General features: G+C 52.8%; 2 protein-coding genes across 11 annotated transcripts in view; one reads left to right on the forward strand and one right to left on the reverse strand.

Annotated features, from left to right (window-relative positions):
• ARRB1 (arrestin beta 1) overlaps positions 1–7,107 on the forward strand; it is a 75,023-nt gene extending 67,916 nt beyond the window's left edge. For all 10 annotated transcript variants that reach the window (XM_032356407.1, XM_032356409.1, XM_032356410.1 and 7 more), the window contains one exon: positions 693–7,107. In XM_032356407.1, coding sequence (XP_032212298.1) covers positions 693–804 — 112 coding nt within the window. In that variant the 3' untranslated portion in view covers positions 805–7,107. The remainder of the gene's footprint in view (positions 1–692) is intronic.
• Positions 7,108–15,600: 8,493 nt separating this feature from the next.
• Positions 15,601–19,889, reverse strand: TPBGL (trophoblast glycoprotein like). The gene has a single exon (XM_032358262.1). It carries the CDS (start codon positions 19,584–19,586, stop codon positions 18,417–18,419), a length of 1,170 nt encoding a protein of 389 aa, XP_032214153.1. The 5' UTR covers positions 19,587–19,889; the 3' UTR covers positions 15,601–18,416.
• Positions 19,890–21,402: the final 1,513 nt, after the last annotated feature.

Here is a 21,402-nt window from a genome sequence, read left to right on the forward strand (position 1 = left end):
CAGAACTCACTGTTCTTAGAAGCAGCCTTCGTCCCCAAAGCCCACTCAGGTGCCCCCTTTCCCCACCTACCCTTCCTCTAACCCCACAATTTAGATTTGCTACCCCCAGACCCCCTCCTATCCAAGATCACTCAGGGTAGAGTGGGCTGACAGCTCCCTGGAGAAAGGGCGTTTGTGGTTTTCTCTTCCACCAAGCCAAGCCCACACGGTGCTGTGCAGAAACAAGATTTCTTCCTGAGGGTAGTTCTTTTGGTGGGTGGTATGGTTTCTTGGGCCGGTTCTGGGGGATTCGAAATATGCTGGTGGCCTGGTCTCTCTGGGTAGGACTAAGTTTTCCCTCTGGCCCCAGCCTAGCTACACCGCACCTTCATCCCTCTTTGATATCTCCCCCACTCCCAGATCCTTCAGAACCGGGTCGCTGTCCAGTCCTGGTCACTTTTCAGGCTGGTCACTTTCCAGCCCTTAGGCATGAGAATTGAACTCATGCATCCCTCTGGGATTTCCACAACTAGCTGGAGCCCAGATGCGACCAGTCCCACTGTCTCCAGAGGGCATCTAGACATGCCAGCCTGGAAGGCCTTTCTGTCCACAGGCTGCCCCAGGGACCGGCCTCTGAGTCCCCTCTGAGCCTCTGGGGTTGCCTGCTTCCCTGCCTGGCAAACAGGCCCCATTTTCCTTGTCTTTCCCACTAGCGATGATGACATCGTGTTTGAGGACTTTGCCCGCCAGAGACTGAAAGGCATGAAGGACGACAAGGAGGAGGAAGAGGATGGTACTGGCTCGCCACAGCTCAACGACAGATAGACTGGGGCCGGCCCTTCCTCCGGGCAGCTCCAGGTCCGCGTTCATGCACTAGGATGCTTATTCGTCTTCTTCCTGTCCTTGTTACCCCTCCCCCTTGTCCTTCTAGTTCCTTCCAGGGGACGGGGGTGCCCAGCGGTCTTCCAGGTGAACCTCTGGCCTCAGGATTGGCCCCACGCCAACAGGATCACGAGGACCACCTTCCCCCGTCACCCCACTCATGGGTCACCCCTCCAGCCTCTTCTCTTTTCCTGCTGACCCCCAGAAAGGCCATCCGGGCTCTGGCCTTGGGATTTTACTTGGGATGAGGAGCAGAACAGGGAGGGTGGGGCAGAGAGCTCGAGACACGGGAGAGGATGCCTGTGGCCCCAGGTGGCTGGCGCAGCTCTGGCAGCTAAAAGATGACCACGCTGAGGGCCACCCTCTTCTGGCCATGAGAGGCACACCTGTGGATTGATTCTCAATACTTTTTACAGTCCGGACCCACCAAACACCTCTCCCCTTCCACCCCTCCGTCCTCATCCTGTGTCCCTCTGTGTCTCACAGTGACATTGGTGAAGGTTCGCAGACCCCAGAAGCAGAGAAAAGCCACTGGACTGACTTTCTTACCAGCAGTTACCCAGTCTAAGGCAAGCTGTGTGAACTAGCCCAAGTCTAATTCAGTCCTCTCAGGATGTGACATCCTAGCTACCTTGTACCTTATACGTGTGTCATATCTATACACATGCACAGAGGGAGAAGGGAGGAGTCTTCGCAAAGCACCAACAGGCGGCATAGTGAGGCCAAGCTCCTGGGGGCTTTTCCAGAAGGATGGCTCCGAGAGATGGGGGTTAGGGGCAGAAGGATGAGTATCTGCTCAATTCCCTCCTTTGTAGACTTAAGAGCAATTAGTGATCCCACAGGAAGTAAGGCTGGAGGTCCAGATGGGGCTGGGGACACTGGTCCAGTCCCCTACTACCTCCCTTCATAGCCCTCCAGGGCTGAGCTGGGCTGGCCCTGCAGGGTGGGAGAGTGTGCTTGGGGGTCATCACGCCCACAGTCAATGGGCCTCCTGCCCCAGGAGGTGGCGTGGTCCATCAAGATGCCCTCCCCTAGAAGGAAGCGGGCTGCTGGGTAGCAAGGAACCCTTCATTTCCTTGGGGATTTAATGATCCCCCAGTAGGTCCTGGTGTCATGGATGCCTGGTACCCACTGGCTGGGGTTGATGTGATTGGGACTTGGGACAGGGCAAGGCAGATGATGAGGCAGAAAGTGATAAAAGGTATTCGTTCTTGTCTGGTCTTTGATGCCCACTTACTGTGTGACCTTGGACAAGTTTCTTTCTCTCTCTGGGCCTCAGTTCTTCACCTAGAAGACTGAAGGGTTTGACCAGACTCTGGTCTCCAAGGGAGACCCCAACTCTGGCCTCCAAGAATTTGTAAACTTTAGAGCTTCTGGTATGATGGGTGGAACCATCCAGACCACTGACTCTGGTCTCTCTGCCTCCAGAGATGATTCAGGGCCCCGGAATTGGCAGGGCCCTGGAGATCTCCTAGCCCATCCATTCCCATGCCCTTCTTGGGCCACTGGAGGGTCGTCTGATGTTAAGCTGTGGTCATAGCTAGCATGAGCTGCTCGGCCCTAAGACCCAGTATTAAAGAAGACAAAGCTTAGATTTGTTTATGATAGGGCCTTGGGTACCTCACAGCTCCCTGTGGCTGCAGACCCCCTAAGGCTCACTGTATACACAAGCAAATATATTTCTTAGCAGGGTGAGGGGAATGTCTCCTCCATCCCTGCTCCCTTTTATCTGTTCCCATGCTTGCCTGGAAAAGGAGACAACAAAAATGTTATTATGGGGCCTCCACCCTTTTCAGGGCAGCCCCTCCTGGGGTGGGCTGGGTAACCATTCTCCACGGCGAGAGTGCCCAGTTCACAAGCCCAGCTCAGCACCCTGGCCCTTACCCTTCTGAATCTCATGAAGTTGCAATTCTAGGGAGCCCTACCCCACGGCAGGCCAAGTCAGCTTGCAGCGGCCACGATCTTCTGGTCAGTTCTGGGGTCCTAGCTGTGGGAGCCCCAGGCATCCAGCCACTACCAGAACTTGCTGGCAGTTCGCACCTCCTTGGGCAGTTGAAGAGTTGATGAAGGGCTGGAACCCATGCCAAACATATGCTCTCCTGTGTCTTCCTCTGGGAACTTTGAGGCTGGTACGAGGATTTGAGGGGATCACTCCCCTACCGACTGGCCTCTTTCTCCATCCCTCAGCTGTGCACACAGATTTGTCACTCTGGTTTCTGGAGCTTCTTCACCTCAACATCCACACTCCCCCTTTCGGATTTGTCCATGTATGACTGATTCCCCCAGCTGCAGGAAGTATACTCCCATCTAGACCTTTACTCTTTGGGCCCAGGGCTGCAGAAGGGCGGCCCCTGTCCTCAGGAAGCTCATGGTCAGGTGAAAGTTCTAGGGGGAAGCAATGGGGGCCATTGGAGTCAGGGGTCCTTGGCTGCTGCTAGTCCATATAGTGCCTTGATGTGAAGTAGAAACAGTCCCCTTCGAGGTGGGTTCCGTCCATTTGAATGCTCAGCTTTGAGAATGGCGCATAGGCTGGAGTTCAGCCCCACTCGCCCCAGCTGGGTGCAACACAGGCTGGAGTGTTTCCTTGGGTCACTTCCTGAGAGAAAGACCCATATCATCTTTCAAAGCTTCTGGTTGGCTCCAGACCCCACAGTGTTGGCTCTGTGCTGACCCCAGGGCTCCGCACTGGTACCTCCCAGTGCCCCTTGTGGGTGGCATAGAGAGAGCAGTCTGGGCAGGAAGGAGAGGCCTGGCGCTGGGGGAAAATCTACAGGCGGAGGCAAGCTGGGCTCCCTCAGCTTTCCGAGCACGAGAAGGGTGAAGTCCTGTGAAGAGAAGGGCTGAATTATTCGGTCCGCCTCCATAGGCACACCAGGTGGGGGGTGGGGTTGCTTCAGCTGCTTGGCTTGTCCCTGACAAGCTGGTTCCCACATGGTGCCATGAAAAGCATGCTGGCCTGGAAGCCCACGGTGTCTCCAGCTCAGTTGTCACCAACCAGCTGAGTAGCCTTGAGCAAGTCTCTCACCCTCTTGGGCTCAGTTTCCCTAACTAGAAAATGAGACTGTAATCCCTTCCCCAGCTGATGCAAGGGATCTGAAGCCCAGAAGAGACAAGAGTCAGCTCTGTAGCTCCGAGTCACACAGGAAGATCGCTGCGGGCTGTGTCCTCCTCCCACCGGTCTTCATCTCTTGCCCCCTTCTCCCTTAGGCAGACATCAACCCGGAGGAGATGCAGTTAGCTTGGCTTTGGTGACCCAGCTGAGAGACAAATGTGGACACTGCTCAGGAATGCCTTGCCCACAGATAGTGGTCCCAGCAATCATGACAGAGAGACAAGCCATGGATATTGCGAGTGATTGGGCTTGGGCAGGGGGCATCCTGAACCCTTCCAGGCCTGGTGGACCCCCATCTCCCGTCTTTCAGATCCCACAGAGGACAGGAAGCCTTGGCTCTGATTCCAGATGAGGGAGAGCCACCCACTTCCAGGCCCAGGGAGGGCTGAACTATCATTCCATCAAAGAACCCCAAGGCTGAGGTGGAACAGAAATTGCCCTTCAAAGTAGAAGCCCTCCCCCACCCCCTCGCCCCGCAATCCAGGATCGAGCACAGCTGCTGAGGCTCCTTCATGATACCTGGAAGGGATTCGGGTCCAGGGGAAACCCAGGCCCATTCCTCTGAGAGCTGAGTCCCTGTGGACCCATTCACTCCCCATGGTTACAGCCTCTCACAAATGCAGCCTTTCCTGCCAGTGACTGGGGACTGGACATTCTCCATCCATCCCAGAGGCATTGGCCCCAATCTTGTATTATAGGGTCTCATGGGCACAGGCTTATGTTCTAATTTTTTTTTTCTTTTTAAAGTAAAAAAGGACCAAAATAGACCCTCCGACCCTCATGCATAAGGCTGTGTCGAGCAGTCTGATGGCATTTTGCCATCCTGGTCCAGGGAGGTCCATCACTTCTGTCCCCCATCCAAGGCTGAAATGGCCTACCTGTGGGGCAGGATCCCCACCTCTTCCACTCCCCTACACAGTGGCTTCAACGAGAGGCCCAACAAAGGGGGAGCACCCTCCCACCCCAGCACTCTCTCCAAAAGGGAAATCAAAGCACAGGTCCCCAGGACCCATGACCTATAGACACTCTGATGCAGTGGTTTTTCAAACCAGGTGCTGTGGAACCCCTGGAGTTCCACAGAGCTTCGCCAGGGGCTGCTAACGTGGGACAGTGGGGGTGGAGGCAAAGGCTCGGTCTCCAGCTCTCCCCAATCCCCACTTCCACCAGGACAACTGCTTTTATCTGTCTTGCCTCTTGAGGTTCCACCTTCAAACTTTTGAAGAAAAGCTTCTTCAAACCACCATTCTGAGGTTTGATCTTCAACCAGCAAGCACGGGTTCTCTTCCTGCTTTTCATGTTGGAATGGCTTTAGCATTCCAGTACAAAGTGGCTTGTACTGGAACTTGGGTTGCAGACCCAAGTCCAAGCATTTGCTTACACAAATACACGTACTTGTTTGATGGTTTTGTAGCTCACCCACCATGGAAGCTTCCCTGGCCTGGGTTTGATTTGGTCTTACCTTGGTATCAGACATGCAGAGTGGGGGACAACAGAGCAAGGAAATAGGCCCAGCCTCCACATCACGACTTCTGTCTGCACCCCACTTCCCTGGCCCAGGCCTATGGGACACATGATGGGAGAAGGAGAAACTAGTCTCAGGTTCCTCTTTATATACAGCCAGATGGATGGATGTCTGGGTTCTCACAAAAGAAAACTGAGGGAGGACATTATACAGAAGTCCCTTCATGAGGACACGACAGGGTCCCTCCAGAGACCTTTAAAGCAGCCAGTTTCCCTTGAGAAATTCTACTAGGCTTCCACTCCCACATCTGTGGACAAGCAAATATGTGGGCAACAGGAAGGTTCTGGAAGAGATGTTGGTCCTCCACCCACAGTCTCTGCCAACCTGTCCATCTGTCCAGGCCCCCCCACCAGGGCTAGCTGAGGGTTGGCACATTGGTGAGACCCGGACTAGCCCTTGACACAGAATCCTGCCTGGGGCTCTCACTGAGAGCATTCTAGGTGAAAATGCGGGTCTCAGGGCCCAGCAGATCATGTGGCATGGGACAAAGAGAGTTCTATGTTCAGTCTGAGTACGCTCTTAGGTATCCCACTGACCTCAGTTTCCCCAGTGTGTAAGATGGGGCTTGTGCCGGGCTCTGACCACCTCGCAGATTACTGAAAAGGAAGGTCATGGGGGGTATGATAGGTGATGTCCTATGAGAGGTGGGAGCCGCACAAACTCGGGGTGTGGTCATGGCCTGCACCGCAGAGCAGCAGAGCACTTGAGGGAATGAGTATGGGATAATGCCATCTTCCCAGACTCTTGCGCTTCCCAGACTCTACTCTGCTTCCCATCTCTGCTCAGCGCTAAGGTCCAGCCACAGATGCTATGGGAGATTCCTCCTCTTCCTACCGGATGGGAGCCAGCATTCAGCCTGGCACAGTGACTGTGGATCCTGGACGCAGGGAGTGACAGGTGGCTGGGACAGGTCTCCAGGTCTGTAGCCCTTCTGTTAAGTGATTATTTTGTGACACCCTCTTTCCTGGGCCACCTGCCAGGTTTATCTGTTGTACCTGTGGCATTCCTTGTTATGTCAGATAAGTTATTACAGTTTATTCAACTCTAACAGGACAAATGAACAAGAGAACCATAAATAGGAGACCATTAAAGGTCTATTGTGACAGATGCTCCACGTGCATTCATTTCTGTCTCATCAGCTTATGGCAAGACCTAGATCAGCAAATACTGTCCCTACTGCCTCGGAATGTTGGACAGCACCCATGACTGGGTCAGGTGTTGTCTTCCCTTCTTTGTGGCCCCAACTCCAATCTAGTCTCTGCACCCTCTCTGGAAACTAACAAAGAGATCCTCCCCTCCCCATCAGTTACCAGTCTTCTGGCCTTGGGGATGTTGCCAAAACTCTCAGACATCACTGGATCCCATGACCCCTGATTTGCTGCTCAGGTTAAAGCCATCCCATCTTCTCTTTGGCACCACCAACCACTCCAGCTGGAATCCTGCCCCAGTCTCAGCCCTGGGTCTTATTCAGTACTTAAGTACTGTTCCGCGGGTCTCCCCAAAGTCACTTTACTTTCCTATGACTTGCCCAATGCCTGTTCGAAAGAACATATGGGAAGTATGGGGATATATGTGAGGAAGATTAGAAGTTCTAAATGATAATGTGTAGCGTTAACACAAAAGGGGGATGCCAATGAATGTGAGATGGCTTTCCTGGAAAACTGATTATGTATGAAAAAGAATTTGTTTTTACATTCCTCTAATATATGTGTGACTTAGATCAAAGATTGCCCTCCTGGTTGACCAGAAGGTAGTCTCTTTCCTCTGATGCTCCCTTTGGACCAGAGAGGGTGGTGGGAGGATGCTGACATTTGAATCAGGAGGCTTCAGCTCGGGGCTCTCATTCAGCCTTCCCATATGGTCTGTATCCGTCTAGGTCCAGAGAAATAGCCTCCACCCGTATTTCAGTAGCAGGGATTTTACTGATGACACTGGCTATAATGTTGCAAGAGTTAAAATGCAAGTGAGGGAAGGGACGTGAGGCGACCCAGAGATTAGGTGTAAACTGGAAACCACTACTACCTGTGAAGTGGAAGGACAGGGTGAGGAGTGACAGCCCTGAGGAAACAGGAGCATTGAGGAAGGTATCTGAGGAATTCAGACCACAGGAGAAACACGTCTGTCGCTGGGGATGCTACCCAAAGCAGAGAGAGAGAGAATCACTCCTCTCTTTCTGCCCCCTTGATTTCAGGCCCATGCCTACTTTTGGCAGATCTGGGTGCCTCGCAATACAGAACAGAAAAGTCAGGAGATTAGATCTGAGACCCAATAGGCAAATCACCAGCTATTCCTCAATCTTCGCACCCCCAAAGTAGAAATAGTCATATTGGCCTGGATACCACAATTGAGAAGGAGTGTCCTGACATCCACACAGGACCATAAATATGGAAGAAGTATTTGTTTTTGAACCAAAACCTGATAGAACTAAATGGAGAAATACACAAATCCACAACACTCCCCTCTCAGTGATCAGTAGAGTAAGAAGACAGAAAATGAATAAAGATAGAGAAGACCTGAACATTATCAACTAACATGGCTTACTTTATCTTAATAAAATATTTCACCTTAAAATAATAAAATGTGTATCATTTTCAAGTGCACATGGAACATTCACCAAGAAAGATAATTTTGTGGGCCTAAAAATATCTTAACCAATTTAAAATAATTTAAATAATAGAAAATAGTTTTTCAGACTGTAACAGAATTGAATTAGAAATTAATAATAGAAAAGTATCTGGAAATTTTACAAATACTTGGAAATTAAGCAATCTCATTAATAAAGAAAAAATCACATGGAAAATTAGAAAATATTCTGAATTAAATAAAAATGAAAACGAAAATAAACAAATCTGGGAGGTGCTGCTAAATTATTTCGATAGATGCAGAAATGACTTTTGACAAAATTCAATATCCACTTTTTTTTTTAAAGATTTTATTTATTTATTTGACAGAGAGATATTACAAGTACACTGAGAGGCAGGCAGAGAGAGAGAGAAGGAAGCAGGCTCCCTGCTGAGCAGAGAGCCTGATGCGGGACTCGATCCCAGGACCCTGAGTTCATGACCTGAGCCGAAGGCAGCGGCTTAACCCACTGAGCCACCCAGGCGCCCCTCAATATCCACTCTTGATTAAAAAAAGCAACAACAACCTGAAGCCTTACTGAACTTCCTTAATCTAATAACAATCTAATAACCATACTTAGTGGTGAAGCGGTGTCGTGGTGGTGGCAAATGATTTTCTTTGAAGACTGGGAACAAAGCAAAGATGGTTTTTCCTAGCCCTCTTATTTAACATCCTACTAAAGGTCCTAGCCAATACAGGGAGGCAAGAAAAAGATATAAAAGGCCTACTGATTGTAAAGAAAAAAAATTAAATGTTCTCTATTCACAGACAACATGATTATTTATGTAGAAAAGCCCAAGAATTCTACCCCAAAAATGTTCTAGTACTAATGAATGAGGCTACATAGGTTACAGGATACATGATCAATACACAAAAATCAATTGTACTCCTGGATAGTAACATCTAAGCTTTGGAAATTGAAATTAAAAAGACAACACCAAATCAAAAGATAACACCATTTACAACAGCACCAACATGGAAATACTGAGGTACAAATGTGACAGAATATACACATAATCTCTACACACATCTTTAAAGCACAAAATGCTGGTGAAAGAAATCACCAAATTGAGACATTTACCATGTTCATGGATTGGAAGATTGAATATGTTAAGATATCGGTTCTCTCTGAACTGACTTTAGAATCAATGCAATCTGAATCAAGATTGCGTCAGGATTTTTTTTTTTTTTTTCAGATAGAGACAAGCTGATTCTAAAATTCATATGGAGAGGTAAAGGAACTAGAATAGCCAAGCAATTTTTTTAAAGATTTTAATTACTTTGAGAGAGAGCGAGAGCGAGCGAGCGAGCATGAGCAGGGGGAGGAGCAGAGAGAGAAAGAGAAGCAGATTCCCCTCTGAGCAGGGAGCCCAAGGCGGGGCTCAATCCCAGGACCCTCGGGATCATGACCTGAGTCGGAGACAGACACCTAACCGACAGCCACCCAGGCATCCCTAGCCAAGCAATCTTTAAAAGGAAAAACAAAAGTGGGATTCTCTGCTACCTGATCTCAGGAATTATCACAAGGCCATAATAGCCAAGATAGTGTGGTAGTATAAAAAAAAATAGAGATCGACATCAGATGGGACAAAATCAAGAAATAGACCTGTATATACACCACCAATCAATTTTCCAAAAAAGTGCAAAGGCAATCCAATTGCCTTTTCAGTGAACAGTGCTGGGAGGACGTAGAGAGTGAACAATCCACACTACCGGTGGGAATGGGAAGTGTGTGGACACTTGGAAGAACAGTCTGCCAGTTCCTTGCAGATTTAAACATACTTACATAAGACTTAGCAGTTCTATTCCCCAAAGAAATGAAAAGGTATTTTCTCACAAAAACCTGTATGTGAACCTTAAAAATGGCTTTATTGTCAACAACTGGAAACAACCCAAGCGTTCTTCAGCTGGAGTGGAGGGATGAGCTATTGTACCGCTGTACCAGGGAATCCTGCTCTGTAGTAAAAGTGAGCAAACTAGCAATGCTTGCAATGATCTGAATCATAAATACATGGCGCTAAGTGAAGGAAGACAGACTTGAAAGGACACATATGTGTGATTCTACTTATATGACATCTGGAAAAGGCAAAAGGATAAGGACAGAAAACAGACCACTAGCTGCCAGTGGCTGGGTTTGAGGGAGGGTCAGCTATAAAGGGACTAATGAGAGGGATTTTGGGGGAGAGGGCAATGGAACTGTTCTGTATCTTGACTGTCAAAATCATCTGTAAGCCCAAAAGAGTGGATTTTACTTTATGCAAATATGTGTCTCAATAAAAAAGCAAAAAGCAAAAAAAAAAAAAAAAAAAAAAGAAAAAGAAAAAGGAGGGGAGGACAAAAAAGTAAACAATTTATTATTATCATTATTATTTTTTAAATGTTATTTGGCAGAGAGAGAGAGAGAGAGATAGCATGAGTAGGGGGAATAGCAGGCAGAGGGAGAAGGAAGCAGGCTCCCCGCTGAACAAGAAGCCTGATGTGGGACTCGATGCCAGGACCCCTGGATCATGATCTGAGTCAAAGTCAGCCGCTTAACCAACTGAGCCACCCAGGCATTGTTGGGCCCCAAGAGGCTAAGATGGCGCCGGGTGGCCTTCTCTTCCGGATCGGGAACCCACATGGCCGACCACAAAGCGCCAAAGTGGCGGTTTCGGTTTCCCATCAGTTTCGTTTCCCGCGAGTCTCCACCCCCTGCAGGGCGTGTCTCTCCCAACTCCCGCCGACAGGGCACATCCCCATTGGCCCCCACTTTGCTGACCTCACTTCCCTTCCCTCACCCATAAGCCGCTGCCCTGCTCAATAAAGCGAGATCCTGCTTCGACAGACCTCCCGAGCCTGGTGTCTTCTGTGGGTGCGTTCCGGGTTCGCGACACTCGCCATCCCGCTCAGCCCCAAGGAGAGGCCTCCGGCTGGCCCGGGCGCCTCCTCCCCTCGGCGGGGAGCCCAACAAGGCATCCCCAAAGTAAACAGCTTATATCAGAGAATGCAAACAATATTTACTAGGCACGTGCCCTTTGCTGCAGTTTATGCTGGACCCTGAAAACATAAAGATAAATAAGATAATCTCTTTCAGGAGCTCACAGATTCACAGGAGGATAAGACATGACGACAAAGGTTTGGAATTGCTGCTGAGGGTTACTGGAGATAGGGTTGACATGTATTCACGGCATGCCATGAGAACACTAAGGAGGGGTCATCATGTTTAGCTGGGGTGAGTGAGATGGGGAATCAGGCAGCCTTCTTAGAGGAGGAATTGCTTCAACTGAGTTTTGAAGGCTGAGAAGGAGTTAGGCAGGTGAAGGGAGGCTATGGACATTGGCCAGAACTGACCTCCCATCCAATATTTGGATATTCAGTCTCAGCACTTTTGCACCCACTGTTTCTTCTGCGCAGCCTGATAGCTCCTATGGAGCTTCCCAGCCTACAGGGAAAGCCACTTTCTCAGAAGGGTCTGCCTGACTATCCTGGTATCAGGGTAGTCCTTGACTATCCTTCCCCATCGCTCTTCTATCACTCTGTTTATTTCCCTCATAAGAAGTGTCTTGCTTGCTTAAGCCCTTGCTGAGCACGTGGGCTCTGGATTCTAAATCCAATATGACCTTGAGCAAATCATTCGCATTTATGTGCCTTGACTTCTCCATTTCTAAGTAGGAATAATAACTACTTCGCAGAATTGTCATCAGGCTAAAATGGGTTAATATATCTAAAGTGCCTAGAACAACTCCCAGCTTCTTCCCAGTACAGTGCTTAGCACATAGTAGGAACTTTATAAAATACTTGTTGGACAGATTGTGGCTAAATGAAAGAAGGAACTTTCCCACGTTCACCAGCAAATGATGCATATATGCAAGAAAAATTAAAACTGGTTCTGCCCTGACACAAATTGGCCAACAGATGTCGCTGCGGCTCTCTGGGTAAAGGAACCAAGACCTGTGACAGGCTGAGATACGTTACCCGGATAGGATACCAGACAAGTATTTCAAATGGAGGGCCCAAAAGTTGTAACCACACTGAAAAGCCAAGGTTGAGAAGCTAAGGCTGAATTGTGTTGTACACGGTAACATATTCTATAGCTGCATTTTCTTTCTGTTTTCTCACTTTTATCAAATAGTGACAAGGAGCTGACCACGCAGGCATCTTATATAACCACAACCTCAGTTGGATGAGGTGGGAGATTATGAGTCAAAGGGAGTGAGCTCAGATCTGAGTGCAGCAGAGGGAGGCCACAAGCCCTGTGTGATGTGGATCTCTGTGGGGCAGGGACAGTGCTGGTAAATCTTCTGTGCCCCAGGACTGGGGGTCACCAAAAGGGAGCCCAGCCCCCAAGGGGAACTTCTCATCTGGTGTGGACAATGGGACAGAAAACTGATCTATACAAATAAAGGTCTGGGGGAGGGGGGACAGTGATTGGAAGAAAGGTGAGGTTAGGACAGCAGAGGGGACTCAAGTTGTCCTGAAGCTCTCTGCATAAGGAAGGCATAGTAGGCAGAGAGTGCTATGTGAGCAAAGGCACACAGGGCCTGGAATCACTGGGCTTGGGTACTTAAATCGGAGTCATTTGCTGTAGCTGGAGAACGGCATTCAAGAAGGTGTTCAGCATGGCTGGAGGATAAGGTCAAGGATTGGGAGTGTATTATTATTAGTGTTGGTAGACTAGCAAGTCTAGCAGTCTAGCACTTTCTCTTTTCCCCTCCAGTCTTGTCAAAAGTCACTGGAGTCCCAGGCCCACCAGCCTGGTACAGTCCTGAATTGTTCTTGTCCCAATTTAACTCTTAATAGTGGCCGCTTTCACTCCCTGAAGTTTCCTGGACTGTTTGGTCCCCTTATTTAGGGGCCACATGTGCTTCCATTATTATAGTGACCTCGTCTTTACTGGGGACAGCTGCAGGATCTGGCCCATCTCATCGGGTACTCAGCAGAAAGTAGAGGCTCAGGAAGAAGGAGTTTTATATCTGGGGACCATGGAGCTTGGGGTACCAGAGCAAAGGCCTCTCTCCTCTCAGGGAGGGATAGAGATGCCCCTACCCTGGGGAAGGATGCCCAGCAGGGTTTTTGCCCATAAGAGGTTGAGGGAGGTTTCCGAGGCCTGCTGGGAGCCACTGATGGAGGCTGAGAGTCCTCCACAGCCCTCTGTTAGCTGGCTTCCTCCTCCCACAGCCCCCTGTCTCCCGGCCGCCACAGGTGTGGGCCTGGCTGCAGGAGGCAATGACAGAGGGGTGGAGATGGAGGAGATCTTGATCTCGATCTCGAGGAGATCGAGAAGATAGGACAGCCCTGCCAGACACTCAGACCCAGAGCAGGACAGGGATGGCCCCGGGGCCATCCTGGGTTCTGGATCTGCTCTGATTCTGGATGGGCTCCTGCACTTCCTGTACCTCAATTTCCCCATGGGTACTATGAAGGGTTAGTTGGGGGTGCTCTGCAAGGAATTAGCCCACCCCAAGTGAACTGGTCTGAGGCAGCACTGAGGGAGGAGGGGGGTGGTGAGGAGGGGTGGGAGCGTGGAGGAGGGGACTCCAACGGCTGCCAAGCACGTTACCGCAGGAATATTAACTGTCCCATGGCTTCTCCCAGTCTGGCAAAGGTTGTGTCCATAAATTAGGGCCGTGAGTCTGCCAGACAGAGACTTAATGAAGAAGGAGGTGAACTTCAGTGAGAGCAGGCAGTCCCTCTGGAGGTCACAGGTCCAGTCCCAGCCTGGACAAAAGGAACCTGGAATCAGAGAGGGGCCTGGGGTGTGCATGAACACCCTGGCCTGGGCCAGGAAGGCAGGAGCGGCTCTGTTCACTGTTGAATCCCCAGCACCCAGCGCACAGTAGGGGCTCAACCAGTACTTCTGACTGAGGACCAAACGGTGTGCCAAGTCATGCAAAACTCAGACCCAAACCCAGTCCTCTGGTCTCTAGCTGGGCGCTTACCAGTTCCCACACCGGACCTGAGGGGTGTGGGGGAGGAAAGTGGTGGCAGAAGTAAAAGGCTTCTTGAGGAGATAGTGATCATGGCTTCCCTTTGTTTCTGAAAGGAAAGCTCAGCTTTTATAGGACCACAGACCCTGCAAAGTCTGACACGTTTCTCAAAGTGTGTAGTTTCCTGTCTATCACATTTCCGGCAGTTACACCCCTTTCTCCGCCCCTCTGCTGCTCTTCAAGGGGACATCCTTAAAGAGATGGAGTTCGTCCCCCCTTAGCACTTGGCCCTTGCACCGCCCTGCCCCCCTCAGACTTCCAGCAGCATTAGCAGCATTGGGGTAGATGGGGAGGCTGGTCATTCGGTGAGGCTTGGGTGTTGCTGAGAGTGGCTGGAGTGGTGGGTGACATCAGGGTATCAGGGCAGGGCCAGCCAGACCCCTCCATATCACCCTTTCCTTTCTCTTTTGGGGTCCTAAAATAGCCACTGCACTTGTCCCCCTCCCATCTGGGCTCCCATGGGCATGGCTTTGTCTGACTCCACTGTCTTCAGTGCCCAGCATGAGATCTGGCATAAAAAGGATGGACAGAAGGAAGCAAAAGTAAGAGGCACTGGGCAGCTCTCCTGCTTCTCATATTCCAAGTCTCCACTTCCCTGAGTTCTCCTCCAAGGGCAGAGGTCCCTCTAGAGCCTCCCAGTGAAGGTGGGGAGCACAGATCCATCTCAGGCACACACCTCCACCTACTGAACCCCAGCCACTGGTGGTCTTCCCCGTTCTCAGACTACCAAGGTCTTCCTGCCTCCAGGGCTTTGCATAGAGTGGATACTGCTGATCCTTCTGTTCAGAAGATGAGTAGGACTCATCTTTCAAAATTCTGCTCACAAGGAACTTCCTCTAAGTAGAAGTCTCTCTAGGCTGGGTGAGAGGCCCTTACTCTAAGCTCTGTTTCCCGGGATTCTTTCCTCTAGACTGTGATTAAATATGATTCTCCCATAAGATGGGACCGGGGAGGGAGACAAACCATAAGAGACTCTTAATCTCTGGAAACAAACTGAGGGTTGTGGGGGGTGGGGGGAGGGATGGGATGGCTCGGTGATGGACACTGGGGAGGATAGGTGCTATGGTGAGTGCTGTGAATTGTGTAAGACTGATAATTCACACACCTGTACCCCTGGGGCAAATAATACATTATATGTTAATTAAAAAATTTTAAAAGTAAATAAAAGTATATGATTCTCCCTGGGTCATCAGCTTCTCTAGAACTGACAAAGTTGTAGTCAGTAGAGGAGGAATGGCTGGCTGGATTTGCAAAGGAAGCAAGACTGGGGGCCCAAGGGCCCTACTGAGTCCCATCAGGCTAAAGTCACTGATGCATTTACAAAAAGGGTGGCACCCCAAAAAGGACATTTAATGGGAATTGGTGAATGGCACTAAGGTTAAATATCAACTGGCATACACTAGGCACTCAATTAGTTGATTTTTGACAACTATTGATTTGGTACTTAGCTTAGCAGCAGCCCTCCTATAAAACCCTCAAAAATTTTTGCTGACAACGAACCCACAGCGAACACCATGTTTTATTTGCCAAGACCTACTGTAGTCTCAGGCTACATTACGAGGGCATGTCTTTGGAACTGGGGAGGTGACCTGTTAGACACACAGGTCTCTAACCTGTGTTAGAGATAGCCTTCCATTTTGTCCTGGAGAACCCGGAGGTCATTCCGAAGGTCATTCACAGGTGGGATCGCCTCAAGGGAATTTGAGCCCTTCTCACGAGGAATGACTGGGAGTCTCCAACTCTGTGAGGAGCAGTGCTGGGTGAGGTATACTTCTGGGCCCAAGGCATAGCTGGGGCTGTCAGGGAATTCCAGGCAGACGCCCCTGGCAATGAAAGGGATGTTCCCAGGAGGGGAGGAAGTGTACCTCTCATCAAGAGAGGGTGCCCCTTGTTGAGAGGGTCTAGGAGGCTTCCCACATTATCTCTGAGGTCCTTTCCAGTGTCTAAAAGGCACAAATTCTAGCATTATGTGGCTCTAAGATGCACAAGTGCCAGAATACTAGCCTTCTGCCATGAGGTTCTAGGGGTCTGAGAAACTGAATGTGAGATGATCCAGTCTGGGGCCCCTGGGGCAGGAAATAAACCTCTTACCATGGCCCTGCTGGCCCAGAACTCACCTGTCTCCTCGATCCCCGTATCTCAAGGGGTCATTTTATCCATACCCACCCCCTCTCAGCCTCTCACATACCCAAGGTGCAGTCTGTAGTCCTCTCCCCAGGACAGCATAGCATGACACAAGTTATAAGGGAGTGTCAGATAATTCATCAGAGGGGATGACACCAAAGCACTAAATAATGATCCCTCCTTTCCTGCCTGAATTAACTGCCTCTGATTCTCTGTAGCTGGATTTCCTCCCTGATGGCCTCATCTGACGCTAATTAATGTTTCCAGTCCAACGGCACCTCCCCCGTGCCTCCAGTCCAACCTCACCTCCTCCACCCCCACCGCAGTGATGAGGAGTGACAGGGTGGAAGGATGTAGAGGAAGTGCAGGATGTCACCCTGGCTATGGATAGCCCCCTCTCAGAGGATAAAAGGCAGGCTGGTTTGGAGAGCGATGGAATCCCAGTGGGAAGTCCCTCTGTGAGTCTCACCTCAATCCTGCTACACGCAGTCAGAGCCTTTTTCTTCTCCCATACGCCAGGAGAAGATACCAAAAGGTGACTGCCTCACCTCAGGGAGGTCCCAAATGCTCTACCAAGTGTCCCCTCCCACCTCCTTCAACACCCCAAGATCAGCAGGAATGACATGGCACCACTTACAAGGGTAGAGTATCCGAGATTATTGTAGACTTTATAGAAAACTGCCCAAGGGAGATCCAGATGTCTTGGGAGGGGATGGGAAGGCAGGCCTCAAGCCAGTATATTGGGGAGGGGGAACTTCCTGTGTGCAGAGGCAGCACAGGCCAGCCATTCTGCCTGACCTAGGGGATGGGAGTCGGGGGGGGGCAGCCCCCTCCCCACTCACCAATTGTGCTTTGGGATCATGCAGAAGGCAGGGCACTGAGGCTCTGACCTTAAACAGGAGGACTTGTGCCTGAGACAAGAGATGAGGCCCCTCACCTCTTCTAAAAGGCATGGGGGGGGGCATGGCAGCAAGGGATCTCCACAGGAAGAGAATTACAGGGGTGGGAAAGAGCTTGCAGGCAGCAGCACCCAGCCCTTCAGAGCCTTCACCCTTACCCCTCTCTGAGGCCACGATATATGGGTGATCCTGGTTCTGAGGCCCAACCAACTGCTTTGAACCCCTAGGACTCTCAACTCCTCCAAGGGGATCTGCCAGTATGGTTGGGGGATGCTTGGCCTCGGGACCTGTCTTGCAGGCCTGGAGAGCTCCTCCCAGGAGGAAAGGGGAGGTGGGCACCCCAGGAATGGATTCCTCACTGGACCCTGCCCCAGTGAATGCAAGCAATGGGTGTGTGTAGGGGGGGGGTGGTTAGAGAGTCTAAGACTTGGGCAGGGGGATTAAACTCTGATCAAGGTGAAGAGCTGAGAGTCTTGAGATTAGGGACAAGCACTGAGTATTGGGGGATCAGAGCCCCAGTGAGAAAGGCTGAGAATCTGTTCCATACTAAGGCTATAATAGGGTGTGACTATCCCTGGGATGGGAGACAGATGGAGCTGAGCCCCAAGCCTGGGTCAAGAAAGGGAAGAGCCTGAGCCAGAGCTGCAGTGCTGGGGATAGTATGAAATATAACCCCAGACTGGGGGAGGGTGCCCGACCCTCAGAGCCCTGGGATGTGGGTGTCTGGACAATGGGAAGACTCAGAGCTCCGGGATGAGAAAAAAGGCTCAAAGCCCACAAAAGCCTTCAGAAGGGTGCTCTGCTTCCAAGACCAGAATGGGATGAGAGGGTCCCCAAGGCCTGGGAAGGGAACTGAGGTCTCCAAGCTGGAGATGGGTGTCAGTGATGTCTAAGGTGATGCTTCCCAGAGAGGTCAGGCCTCAAAGCATAGGGTGGTGGGAGGCAGTCCCGGGGCTTTCGGATGGTAGGACAAAGTTTCCTGGCCAAGTCTCTCGAGGGGGAGGGTGCTTTTGAGGGTTCGGGAAGGATGTGTCCGAGCCTGAGATGGGCAGATAGGGTTTCTGGAATCAGCAAGGGTGTCTCTTGATCCTTGATGGTGAGAGCTCTCAGAGGTTGGGGAGGAGGGATACAGCTTGGGGCCTCTGGATGGGGGTGGGGTGGGGGAATGCCATAATCCAAAGGTCTCAGGCTGGTCAGGAGCAAGTCTGAAAGCCCCCAACTCGCGGGTGTCTCACCCATGATTCAGGCCAGGCAATCCCAGTAAAGTCATCAGCTGGCAGGGACAGCCGTCAATCCCAGAGGGGCAACCCTCAGAGGCCCGAGCCCGGCGAGGTGGCGCGGGACCCAGCGGGGGCGGCCGGGGCGGGCGCTCGGCGCGGGTCCGCGTCCTGCTCATAGCGGTAGTGGTAGCCCTCCATCTGGTCCCGGCAGGCCTCGCGCAAGTTGCGCATCCAGCGCTGGATGCCGCGGCGGTTCAGGTAGAGCACCATGAGGAAGATGAGGCCGATGAGCGCCAGCACCAGCCCAAAGAAGACGTAGGAGGCTTCGAGCTCCGGGCCGGCGAGGTCCACTTCTTCCCCGCGACTGTCGGCGTCGCCGTCCGCGCAGCGCAGCCGCGCCTCGTCCAGGTCCAGGAAAAGCCGGTCCTGCAGCGCCCGCGGGGCGGCGCAACGGAGGCGCCGGGAGTCGGGTACGCGCTCCGTGGCGTTGCGCAGCCAGGCCAGCAGGGGGCGCGCGGAACAGCCGCAGCGCAAGGGGTTGTCCGCGAGCAGCAAGCGCGGCGCGGGGAGGCCGCCATCGCGCTCGAGCGCGCGCAGCTCGTCGGGGCCCAGGCCAGCCAGGGCGTTGAGGCGCGCGTCCAGCTGCTCCAGGCGCGGCAGACGCAACGCGGCGGCCGGCAGGCGGCCCAGCGCGTTGCCCGCCAGGCCCAGGAGGCGCAGCTCGTCCAGCGGAGCGAGCGCGGCGTCCAGCGCGGCTAGCAGCGTGGGGCCGCCTCGCGACAGCGCGTGGTTGAGCTGCAGGGAGCGCAGCGCGGGCAGCCCGCGGAAGGCGCCGCCGCCCAGAGCGCGCAGCGGGTTGTGGCTCAGATCGAGCGCCGTCAGGCTGGGCAGCCCGTCGAAGGCGCCGTCCTCCACCACCTCGATGTTGTTGTGCGTGAGGCGCAGCGCGCTCAGGAGCGGCAGGCGCACACCGCCCGCCGCCGCCTCCTCCCCATCAGCGTCCCCGCCGGCGAAGGCGGCCGCGCGCAGCACCGTCAGGTTGGCCCCTACGATGGTGAGGTTGCGCGCGTCGGGAGGCACGTCCCGCGGCGGCTGCCGGAGCTCCGCGCCCGACGCGCAGCGCAACAGCAGCTTGGGGCCGCCGAAGCAGTAGCACTGAAAGGGACAGGGTGCGGCGGGCCGGCTCAGCGCCGCCGCCACCAGCAGCAGCCCCGGCAGGAGCGGCCCCCTTTGCTCCGGCTGTCCCGCGCGCGGGGCCATCGCAGCTGCCCCCGCATCCAGCGCCCGGGCCGCCGCGCTCACCAGTGAGTTCGGAGCGCCTTGGGGGCGGGGAGGGGGGCGGGCGGGGCAAGTCCTTGACCCGGAGCGGCTGGCGGTCGCAGTCGGTCCGTCCGCTGGCTCTAAAGTCCGAGGAGCCTTCACTTTCCTGGCTGGGGCGAGAGGGGTCAGGCGGGGAGCGGAGCCCCCCGCCCCCGGTGCCCTCCTCGCCCTGTGCGCCGGCCTCCGACTTCCGCGGCCGTTCCGGGCTCCAAGCCGAATGGGCAGGGTTTGTCTCCCCCCCCAGCCCCCGCCCTCCCAACCTCCCAGCCTCCCGGCCTCCTCCTCCTCCCCTCAAAGGAGTCTCCGCGCCCTCCTCGCAGAGAGGCGGGGTGGGAGGCTCCCGAGAATCAGGGCCATCGGCCGCTGCGCTTTCTCTTCCCCCCTCTCCCGCTCCGGGGCTGCTGAGAAGTTTGGCGGTCCCAGGCTCTGACTTGCTTTTACCCTCATCTCCCCCATTCCGCCCCCCCCCAACGTTTAAGCTGGTTCCTTCCTCCTCCCTCAACCGCACGTGTGGGGCGGGGCCTAGCGGGGGAGAGCTGGCAGGTGGGTCAGCACCACAGAGCAAGAACTGGGGGGAGGACCTAAGGGTTCCCCCTACAAGCACAGGCAAGGATGAGGGGTGGGCTAAGAAAGTTATTCATCTTTCATCCTCTTCCTGATCTGTGTGACCAAGGAGAGGGCTGTGCTAGCAGAGACTGGAAAATCCCCAGCCCTGGTCCCCCCCTCAGCAACCCCAGTTACATTAGGCCTGGCTGGGTCACCACTCTTGCAAGTCCTGTGGGACCAGCTTTTTCTCGACCCCATCCGCCCATCACTCAGGGAAGAAAGCAACAACCCCTACCCGCGCCCTCCACTCCCCTCCAACTCACGGGCTGCTCTGCTGGGAGTTCTTCCATCTGGTTTCCTCCACCAGGCTGGACTCCTCCCCCAGGCACTCTCCTAGGCCCTAGGACCTGGTGGGTGTGGTGATTCAGCTCTTTGCTGTCCTCTCCCTACTCCAGCACCTGGGCACCCCATTAGCTTGTTCCACCCGGTATCAGGCCCCTGGGGTTGTTGGACTGCTCCTCCTCCTCTCCAGGGTATCCCACCTGTAAATGCTGAAAGGGTGGGAGGGTTTGGAGCTCTAGAGATTTGGAGAAGCTAACAGATTTTGCAGCATTGAGTTGGGGGGGGGGGTGGTCCCAGAGGGGGCCAGGGCCTGAGCTGTTTATAGGTTTGTTTTGTTCTGGATTTTTTTTTTCCAGAACTGGGAAGCTCCAGACTTGATTTAAAGAGATATGCTCCTGAGAAGGGAGCACTCCTGGTCTTGGCATGAATTATTCAGGCTGGAGAGGCTGACACTTGATCCACAGGCCATTCTGCTATCAGCAGAGCTGGTTGGGATAGAGGCTCCCCCCCTCACCGCCCCCCCCATAACAATCAGTCAGTCTTTCTCCTGAATTAGGGACAATTGTTGGGTTGACTTCTTCCCTGAGGTTATATTTAACAGATTGACCAAGAGATCAATACCACTTAAGGAGAAGAGGCAGACCCTGTGGTGGCCTGGGCCCCAGGCGAAGACCAACCTCACAGGCCAGATCTGTTGATGCTGGGGCGAGGGGTAGGGGCTCCTCTCCCCCTTCCTTCTCTCTCCCCATCCCTGTCATCACTCCCGGGTATTGGCAGATGAAAACTGTAATTTGCAGGATTGGATGTGTCTACAAAGGTGTACACGTAGGTTGTACACGCACACACGTGCCTGTATATGTGGAGGCAT

This window comes from Mustela erminea, chromosome 9 (genome assembly GCF_009829155.1).
Source record: "Mustela erminea isolate mMusErm1 chromosome 9, mMusErm1.Pri, whole genome shotgun sequence".
NCBI classification, from domain to species: Eukaryota; Metazoa; Chordata; class Mammalia; order Carnivora; family Mustelidae; genus Mustela; species Mustela erminea.